General features: G+C 36.2%; 1 protein-coding gene across 10 annotated transcripts in view; it reads right to left on the bottom strand.

The window, feature by feature from the left end:
* Positions 1 to 4,568: 4,568 nt before the first annotated feature.
* ZNF385B (zinc finger protein 385B) overlaps positions 4,569 to 9,900 on the bottom strand; it is a 360,527-nt gene continuing 355,195 nt past the window's right edge. For 9 of the 10 annotated variants that reach the window (XM_023529071.1, XM_011356687.1, XM_023529097.1 and 6 more), the window contains 4 exons: positions 9,294 to 9,539; positions 8,120 to 8,298; positions 7,435 to 7,536; positions 4,569 to 6,049 (listed from right to left, as the gene is read on the bottom strand). In XM_023529071.1, coding sequence (XP_023384839.1) covers positions 5,831 to 6,049; positions 7,435 to 7,536; positions 8,120 to 8,298; positions 9,294 to 9,539 — 746 coding nt within the window. In that variant the 3' untranslated portion in view covers positions 4,569 to 5,830. The remainder of the gene's footprint in view (positions 6,050 to 7,434; positions 7,537 to 8,119; positions 8,299 to 9,293; positions 9,540 to 9,900) is intronic. The other variant, XM_023529070.1, reaches the window with a different exon arrangement.

The following is a 9,900-nucleotide window of genomic DNA, read 5'->3' as shown; positions in this document are numbered from 1 at the left end:
TTTTTCACTATTTTGAAAAACACTTGTGTGCAAATTTTTAAAAAATTTACAGGATTTTTATCTTAGGGTAAAGTCTCGGATATAGACTTCCTAAGTCAAAGGTTATGGATGACTGACACGATAACACATATGACCAATCATCCTTCAAAAAAGTCAGAGCAATTTTCATTACTACCAACAGTGCATGAATGGGTCCATTTTCCCACTTTCATTTATATAAAGTTTGGAGAATTTATAATTTGTGTTAATATGCTGGATCAAACATGATTTCATTTGTATTACTTTAGGGATGACTAACATCTTTTCACGTTTAGTAAGCATTCGTGTATATTTTCTCTTTTCTGGGTTGCATTTTTGCCTTTTTTTTTTTTTAATTGGATTGTTCATCTTTCTTTTCTGAAAGAGTTCTCCCACCCCATTTTAAAGAGTTCTTTGTAAGGATATAAAACTTTATATGTCACATGGATTATTAATATTTTTCTTTGTTTTCTATGTTTAAATCCTCTTTATAATGTTTTAACATTTTTTACATCAGAAAGAAGTTGTATTTTTTTTATAACAATAGTTGTAATTTTTTTATACCATAAAGAAGTTTTTTATTTTTTTCAATTTGAAAGTCCGTTTTTGTTGTATGGAATATAAGACATAAAATTCAAATACACTTGCGATATGCGAACACCGCATTTACTTTGGCACTATTATCTTAGTATCACTTCTATTTGAATTATACCTTTGAGAATAAGAGCATAAACTTACAACTAATGAATTTGCTATTTCTTCTCCATTACAGATGTATTTTTCTCTGATTCTAATGCTAAAACTCAAAATTGGCTATTTTGAAGAAATCTTACGTAAAATTTAGAAATTTAAAATGAAAAAAATCAATTTTATTTGTCCACCTATTAACAAAAATTTGTAAAATGAGCTAAAATTTACAGAAACATTTTTACATGTTTAATTTTATTTGCTTCCCAGAACCACGTTGTGAGTTAGATACCATAATATCTGTTTTATAGATGTCAAAAACTGAGGTTCTGGGAATATTACGTAAAATTATTTTCTGACATAAAATCACAAAACGAATTAGTGTATGACATGACCAGGATCTGAATTCAGGTCTTTTGAGTGCTAGTTATGTATTATTCTTTTTAAATTCTTCTCTATCCTAATTTTACTTTTTCACTATAATAAAAATGAAAAGCAGATGCTTAATGACAAGCTTAATGACAAGCTTGTCCAATCATCTGCAGATAAGTGACTACTTATAATGAATAATATGACATGAAGAAATTTTCATTGTACCCACAGATGGAATTCCATCTGACAAGCAGAGGTTTGATGTGGTTTTGAGCACCCAGTGAGGAGAAGAATACATTTCATTGTCTCTCCAGCTTTAAAAATTTTAGCCACGGAAATCAGAGCAATTCCCTACAGTCACACTCCATAGCTGCTGAGAACCTGCATTATGTCTCTTTAATTTCCCCCATGGAACTAATTATTTGGAGGAAGTAAGGAGGCAAAGATGAGAATTCCCAGCGGAATTTGCTCTTGCACTACAGAGCTTCCCCTCAACCTACCGAGGTAAAAGAAACTGACACTTTCCAAATGAGGCTGTTTTACCTCTCAGCAAGGATCTGATGGAAGGAACACTGCAAAGAGAGGATGGAATCCACACAGCAGACTTACAGAGGTGAAATGAAATCTTTACCTATTACCTGAAGATCCTTTGCTTATCAAGGGTGTATGTCTTGATGCTAACTCAATTTTATCTATCAAAGAGTTCCTGGCCATCTCTTCCCTCCTGACATGAACCCTGTCTCGATGGCACCCCAGACAGTGGGCACTAACTTCTCAAAACATCCCCAAACTCAGTCTCCTCAGTGAATCTTTTTAGACTCTCAAAGGGAGTCTTAGCACAACAGGAGTTCCACCTGATGCTCTATCAGCTTTTTCCTTTTTTCCCCCAGTGGGAATCCCTCTTTCTCAGCTATGTTAACTATAGTGTAATTTTCCTTAAAGTATTTCCTGAGGGAAAAATTCTACACAACCATAACCATTTCTGCTCTAGAAAGTAAGAATTATCATAGCGTATAGAAGAAACAAATCAGGGGTGATATGTTTGGTGCATAATACAAATGAAAACTTTGGTTGTTTGCTTTTACAGTAGTTTAATTTTGTTAGACAGGTATCAGTACAGCTTTAAATAAGAGGCCTCTTTAACTACATTTTCCCCTGTCCTGGTCCTATCCAATGTTAATATATGATTGGCTTTTGCTTGTTGCAAATCCCTTTGTCTCTTTATGAGTACATTTCACAATGTGCCTTTAAAAACTCATTATTTATTTTTAATACCCAAGAGATTGTTTCTCTCCTGAAGAATAATGGTACTTGATATAAAAAGGAATGCTTCTGAGACAAGTTACCAGATTTAGCAAATAAAAATAGTTTATCCCCTTGAATTTGAATTTCAGATAGACAACAAATATTCTTTTAATATAAGTATGTCCCAAATATTGCATACTTATTTATGGGACATCCTTATGCTTTATGCAATATCATACATAAAAAGTATTAGAATATTATACTCAAAATGATTCATTGTTTATCTGAAATTCAAGTTTAACTGTGTGTTTTATATTTTATCTGGCAATCCTACCTGAGAGTGGTTTTCAGATTCTACAGATACCAGAGCTGGACTATCTCAGAATAAACAGCACATTTTTTAACTTTCCAAATAAGGGGAGGGGGGCAGAGTGGTGGTCTTTTCCTGCAAGAAATGGCAGAGTAAGGGGTATTTAGCTCAAATATATACATCCCTTCATGACTGACCCACACTTGCATCTCAGAATCAGGGTGTATGATAAGATATATTTATTTGTTTAATTGTGTTTTATAAATCATCATTTGAAGCTATTCATGGCTTTTTTGGGAGGCATTCATTTTAATTAATTACTATTCTTTTGTATTTCATCCCTGAAGCTATTTTAAAAATCTTAAACTCTATAAATCTAATCATTAAATTCCTGAGTCTATTTAAATATTGACATTTAATAATTTTTGAGGATTGCAGTAAACATTAATAGGATAGAGGATGATACAAGAGAAATGAACTATGATTGTCATTGGAGTCTATAACAATAATTTTTAAAACTTCTCCAAAGTTTTTCAAACTTTCTTTTCTGAAAGAGTTCCCCCATTGTGTTCTTACACAAACACCATTCCTTCAGAATGTGACGTCTGTGAGCCATGTCTGAACAAACCTTGAAGGTCCAATCAAGGTTTGTGTAACTAGTATTGGTTAGAGTTCAAATGTCATATAAAAAAAAAACACCCAAATTCTGAATGTCAAACTGGAACCTTAATAGACTCTAAAAGTAACCTGATTACAAGTCTAGAATATTAAGGTTAAATTTTTAAATAGTTGGATAAAGTATTTGAGGAAATCTATTGCCACGTATCACACCTACAATGTTATCCACTGGCCTTAATTTTTTCAGAAATGAGAATTTAGATCCTATTCTACCCCAAATCATCTCATTTTCAAAAACTGACATGGTTTGGGCATAAGGTGCGGGAAAAGGGGATCTGTAATAACTTTATTACCACTCTCCTAAAAATTCTATGATAGAGTGGTAGATTAAAGTTGGCTACAAATTCTTTGCTCTTTTTCACATTGAAAAGTAAATAATTTCCCCTCTTCTTGAACATGGATTGACCTTAGTGACTTGCTTGATCAATAGAATGCACCGTAAGTGACATGCTGGGAGTTTTGAGACAATTTTATAAGAAGCCTTTTGACTTCCACCTAGGCCTTTTGAATGCTCTGAGAGCCCTGAGTTACGGTATAATTATCTGAGACCGTGCAGCTGGGGAGGCCTTGGGTAAGCCCTCTTGTAGACTACTCCAGTAGAGTTCAGCCTTTTGGCCATCTCCATCCAGGCAGACATATCAGTAAAGCCATCTTTTAGGCGAACCCACCCACCAGCTGAATACTACCAAGAGACCTCTTCCTGAAGCTCAGCCCAGCCCTGCTGGATTTCCTGACCCCACCAAATTGTAAAATGATAAAATAGTTGTTATTTTAAGCCACTAAGTTTTGGAGTAGTTCATTAAGCAGCAATAGATAATCGCAACAAACAATGATGTATAGATCTGTACACTTAAGAACATAACAAGTGATTAGAGAAGGTGAAGCGGGGAGAAGTGGAGTAAAATTCTCTGAAAAAAGATCATAATTGCCATGGACATGAATAAAAGATGGGCTAGAGATTTAGAAGATTCACAGCAAGTTTAAGAAAATCAGAGTCACAACTATTTGGCAGGCTGCAACTGTGATTTTGGGCCACACTCACAACTTTGGCCCAGGCTCAAAGGAAAAACAGCAGTAAAGTCTCGCCTCATGCAGATGCCGTGAACAGTAATGAATAAACATGACAAATAAATATGCTGCAAATAAGAGCTGAAAATGCTAAATATGTAAAAAGCAATCTCTGCGCCTACTGAAAATCTTTCATCAGATGATTTCAAATTGAAGGTGTCTCAGGAGAAAATAACTTTGCAAATACAGGTTTTTATTTTTTGTACTTTTATTGAAAAGGTACATTTAAAAAAATACACAGACATTTTACCATTTACAGATTGCAGATACAGCTGCTCAAAGAGTTCACTCTATTTTGTTGTGTTATGATACCTCTTGCCCCTGATATCACAAACATCCCAGTCTTGTTGATACCAGCTTAGAAAGGGGGGCATGGGAGCATGACCTGCAATATATTCAGTGAAAAGAAAGACAAATTGTTCAATTATAAATTTTTTATCTTCTGTACATTATTGCATTAGGGAGCCACAAAATTATGTAGCATCATTACAAATGAAAACAGGTTAAAAATGAAGAAGATAATTACATAGAAATACATGGATTCATTGTCTTCTTGCAGAATGCACAAGAGGTGCAAAAATGTGCAATTTAGGAAGCTCTTTTCTGTTCGTATACATTTGCTTAGCAACTCAAACTGGTGAGGAAGCTACAAAATAAGTTAAAAATAGCAAACAGGTAGTAATTATAGCTATGTTATATGGCTTTCTATTTCATTTAAATATCACCAAATAAAATGGGAAATAAAGAAAATACATTACTTTATGTTTTGTTCTCTTAAAGAGAAAATTCAAAGCTACTTTGCTTCCTAACATTTACACAGCAACTAAAAATGTTTAATTCAGACAAGAGATACAGATCTAGTACTACACAGGATATAACAGTACTTGGGTCTAAAACAGTACACAATCCCTGTCAACAATAGAACACCAAAAAGAAAACGTTGTGATTTGTTGGTGATATGGTATCCACAAGTAAGCACTTGTGTTTATCTATTTTTGTTCCACACTAGAATGTGCCCAGCTGGATTCCAGAGTTATTTACAGACGTGTGAGGAAGACCCTAGTTTTCAAGTCTGTCAGGAAAATATTCCATATTGTTTCTAAACCAGATCACACCCATGGAAAAATAGTCAGAGAATGATATATGTATATATTTTTTTCTGACCCATACATTTGCAAGAAACCAAATATCTCAGATACACAAATTGAATGGGGTAGGGCAGAGGGACGGAATAGGGAGCTAAAGCCTGTGCCGCTCAGATTTCTAAATGACAGGAGGGGCCCCTAAAAGCACTCTTGAATCTAGTGATTTGTTATTCTTTGGAGTCAGGCTCAGGTGGTATGCTGCATTTTGTGGATAGGTGGGACACCGCAACACAAGATGCTTGAATTGCTGAAGCCTTTTGGCTTTCCATCTCAACTTTCCTAATGGCCGGCTGGGGACTTGCAGACCTTAGTAGGGCGCGAAGAGGATGGAGGCAGGAGTGGCGCGGATGGGCCCATGGCCGGGCCTTAGGAGAGCTGGAGGTATGGCTGCAGCCTGGAACAGCGAGGCAGACGGCCGGGGTGGCAGTGACAGCGCGGAGGATACTGCCGCTGCCGCCGCCAGGGGAGAGGACAGGAAGGCGGGCCCCAAAGGCTTCATCATATCTTTCTGGAATGCAAGTTTTGCCTAATGAAGGAGGAAAACCAAGAATGGGGTGGGGGTGGGGGTGGGGGGATATTGTTTTGAATAAGCACCGCAAATACATTTTCATAAGTAAAACACCAACGTTTAGAAGTCAAATTTAAAAAATCTTTACTCTCACAAGTCAAGAAATGATTATTTTCACAAAACTGGTTTCAAAGGCTCTTGGCACACCTTTCCTTTGACTTGTTTCTATTCGAACTCTTTTTTGGTGGTCTTTGCCCCTGGGTGCTAGGACAGAGGAAAGTCTCTCTGAATAGATACTAAAGCTATTTTACACTGCTGTTCAGAAAGAAAAAAAACGAACATCCCCAGAAGGTTTCCCACTTAGACAATGAAGCTCAATTCAAAATTCAAACTTGTCTTTAACCACAATGCAGCCTGGAGAGAGGTTTTTGTTTTGTTTTGTTTTGCTTTTGTTTTTGTTTTTTGAGACTATGCATGACCTTTTCAATTCTCTTCAAAAAGCCACACTGGGACAGGTGACTGAGGTTCAGGACATTAGGGACCCATGAAGAGTCATGAAAACAAAGTCAGTTTACACCTCTCTCTCTCTGGCCACTTGAAAAACTGCAGCTAACTCAAATTTCTGTCATTGGGAATGACTGTAAATAGGTTAGCAACTTTTTCTATTTAAAGGAATCCCAGGGTGGAATCTTCCTGTGAAGTAAGAAATCGATCCCTAACTTCTCTCTTTTGCAATCAGGAAGAGTTTTGCAAGGTGATTTTGCTTCTTGCAGACAGGTTACACCATTTGCAGCATCATAAAGAGGCTTTAGAGAAGCTGGAAGATAATCTCAGCATGGCCTCCAGTGGCTACTCCTAGCTTCAGCCTCAGATTGAACACCACACTGGGTCCCAGCGAGATTATGAAATCTATCCATCTGGGTATTTATATGACAGCTATTGCTAGAGCCCCTGGGTATGACAGGTAAGACCAGCCGATTACCAGCATGTCTACTAGGGGGAGGGGAAGGATGGGGAAGGGAGGAGGAGAGGATATTAAATGAATGGATTTTTGTTTTCTAAAAGCAATCAGTTTTCCCAGGTTCAACAGTCATCACTTGTCCTTGTTCCTGAGCCTTTACTTTTCTTTACGTGCTAAAGAAGGTAGTCTTTTTAAAAGGTCCTAGTAAAAGGTAAGATTTTAGCTCGTAAAGAAGTTCAGTTTATCTTCTCTAAGGAAGTTTCCTTCAAAATATCCTATAGCTCAGACTAAGCAGTTCACTGTAAAACTTTTGCCTGTGAGGCCTATTTTAAGTTCCAAACCTTTCAGGACCAATTAATCCCCAGGCCGTGCTTACCCAGAGTCCCTGCCCAAGCCAGCAACACTGCCCCACAAAACAGATGAGCAGGCAAGGTGAACTTACTGCTAAAATGCTTGGGCTCCGCTGGAGTTTGTTGTAAGGGCTGTATTTCGGCTTCAGTGGTTTTCCTGCAACTCGATCCTTATGCCTTCGGCTAGAAATGTGCTGCAAAAAGTTTGATGCTTTAGCTGAATCTAAATGTGAGTTTCACTCCATGTAAAAAAATATATATCTCTAAGGTAGAGGTAGCTGATTTCGCCATTTCCAGTTCTAGCAATAGTTGCAAGGTGGTTTGGGTAAAATGACTCCACTCTCTAAGTTAAGACTTGCTCTTAATTGTAACGTCCCTCTCCTTTCCTCTTCTCCATAGCTCTTATCCGACTCTGCTAGGTATTACCACCGTGACTGACAAGTCTGTCTCCCTAACTAGATTTTGGGTCCTTGGAAGACAGGCCGAACATCTCATTTATCTTTCAGAAATTCCTGCTTGATTGTAAGCTCCAGGTGACTGCTGTGCTCGCCTGTGTCTAACACCTAGTCTGGATCTGACACATAATAATAGTAGGTGTGCAAATATTTGGTACTGACTTTTTCTTCCACAGAGCACCTGTATTTTGTATATTGTATAAATCCTATAAAGGTTAGTAAATTTAATTGTGAGCACAGCGAGAACCATTATATAGATTGGGAGATACATGGTCATGTGGCGACCCCAAACAACAGCAACTGCTCATTCAGGATACATTACCTGTTTGAGTTGAATTTCTGAATTAACATGAACATCACAGATTTCACAATGAAATGTCTTATTCTGTAGTCCTGACCCCTTACTGCCATTCTGCATCTTTAATCTTGATCCAGGTCTAGGATAGGACTTAATTGGACCAGCCCCATTGCGAGCTTCAACCATGGTCTTGTGTTTAGATCCTAAAACAGAAAGAAACATATATTAGGTAGCTATTTAAGAACTATACAAAGCTCTTTGTTTTCTTATCCTTGAGAAGAATCTTCAGGCCGAATTTCCCAATGCTTTTATTTTTAATAACCATTTTAATTCTTATTATAAATTTAACACATTTTCATTATAAAAAAATGGGGGAACAGAAAAGTATATAATAAAGAAAATACGGAAAATACAGAAACGCCAAGAAAATAAAGACTTCCCATATTTTCACCACCCAGATATAACTAGTTATCATTTTAGTGTATTTCTTTTTCAGGTTCTTTTTTTGTTAGTATTTAAAAAACAAATATAGTCAAAATATAATGAGAAGTTTGCACAGTGAAAATATTTATTAGAATTAGTGGGGTGATCACACTGTCAAATCTCTATATTGTATACCTGAAACTAATATAACTATAATATTGTCTACCAACTATACTTAAATTTTTAATAATCAGCATTATAATATATTCTTTTTTTCAAAACTGAAATCATATTAATGAAAGATCCTGAAAATTTCACATATCGAAGTATATACACATTTTCTTATAATTACATTTTAATACTGAGTAATACATTCTATCATTGGGTTACTATAATTTATTCAACATTTACCTACTGAGACAGTTTTAGATTGTTTTCTCTTTTTTTGCAGGTTAATAGCCACTAACCTGTGTTGTGTGCCTCTATCTGTGTTGTGCATAGATATTTGTCTTCATCCCTGTCACTTCCTTATGATGAATTTTGGAAAGTATCAGATACTTTTGAAGAAATAAAGAACAGAACAAGTTTTATCTCCAACCTGCTTTTGCCTGGCTGTTTCTAAAGTCGTTATGGTCATACTTTTTTCTAAATCATACCTTTGAATCAAAAACGTCGAGAAGACATTGAACAAAACTAATGTTTGAACAACAAAAGGTATGTTAATCTGGGGAAAGCTGGATTTTGTCATAAGCAAATTCCAATAATAGCCACTAACCTGTGTTGTGTGCCTCTAGCTGTGACAGAGAATTCACAGCCACTTTGCATAGTGAACAATAAAGCAATTTTTTTGCCTTTTCTTCTTCTGATTCAGAAATAGTACCAGGAGCGCCATTTGTGCTCCTGGAGGGAGAAGTGTCTGCTCCAGGTGGCAGGGGTGTTGTGCCAGATTTGAGGAGAAATGAGCCACCTTCAGAGCTTGACGATTGACTGGAACTGTTGCCTTTTAGCTTCCCTTTGTCTTCTAAGAGAAACACAGATAAGTGGTATTAAAGCCTCCTATATCATATAAACACAGATAAATTGACATAAAGGAATTAAAAATAGAAATTTGATTTCTCTATGTAGTTTTTAACCCAGCACAGATTTTAATTTATTGAGCTTGATTAAAACAGAACTACACACCATCAGTTTCCATATCAGGTCACCCCAAGATCATGATGTCTTATGAAAAATGACTTTATTCTCCCACTCAGAGCAGGAAACTTTCTATCTAATATTCTTGAGTTGTAAATTTTGCTTCAGGGAAGTCTTTAATACATGGAAAAATCAGCTACCTTCCAGTACAATTACATGATATGATAGTAACATGACATAGGTCATTA

This window comes from Pteropus vampyrus, unplaced genomic scaffold (assembly GCF_000151845.1).
Source record: "Pteropus vampyrus isolate Shadow unplaced genomic scaffold, Pvam_2.0 Scaffold2, whole genome shotgun sequence".
NCBI classification, from domain to species: domain Eukaryota; kingdom Metazoa; phylum Chordata; class Mammalia; order Chiroptera; family Pteropodidae; genus Pteropus; species Pteropus vampyrus.
The sequence above is the reverse complement of the archived record's forward strand: the minus strand, read 5'-3'. Positions and strand labels throughout refer to the sequence as shown.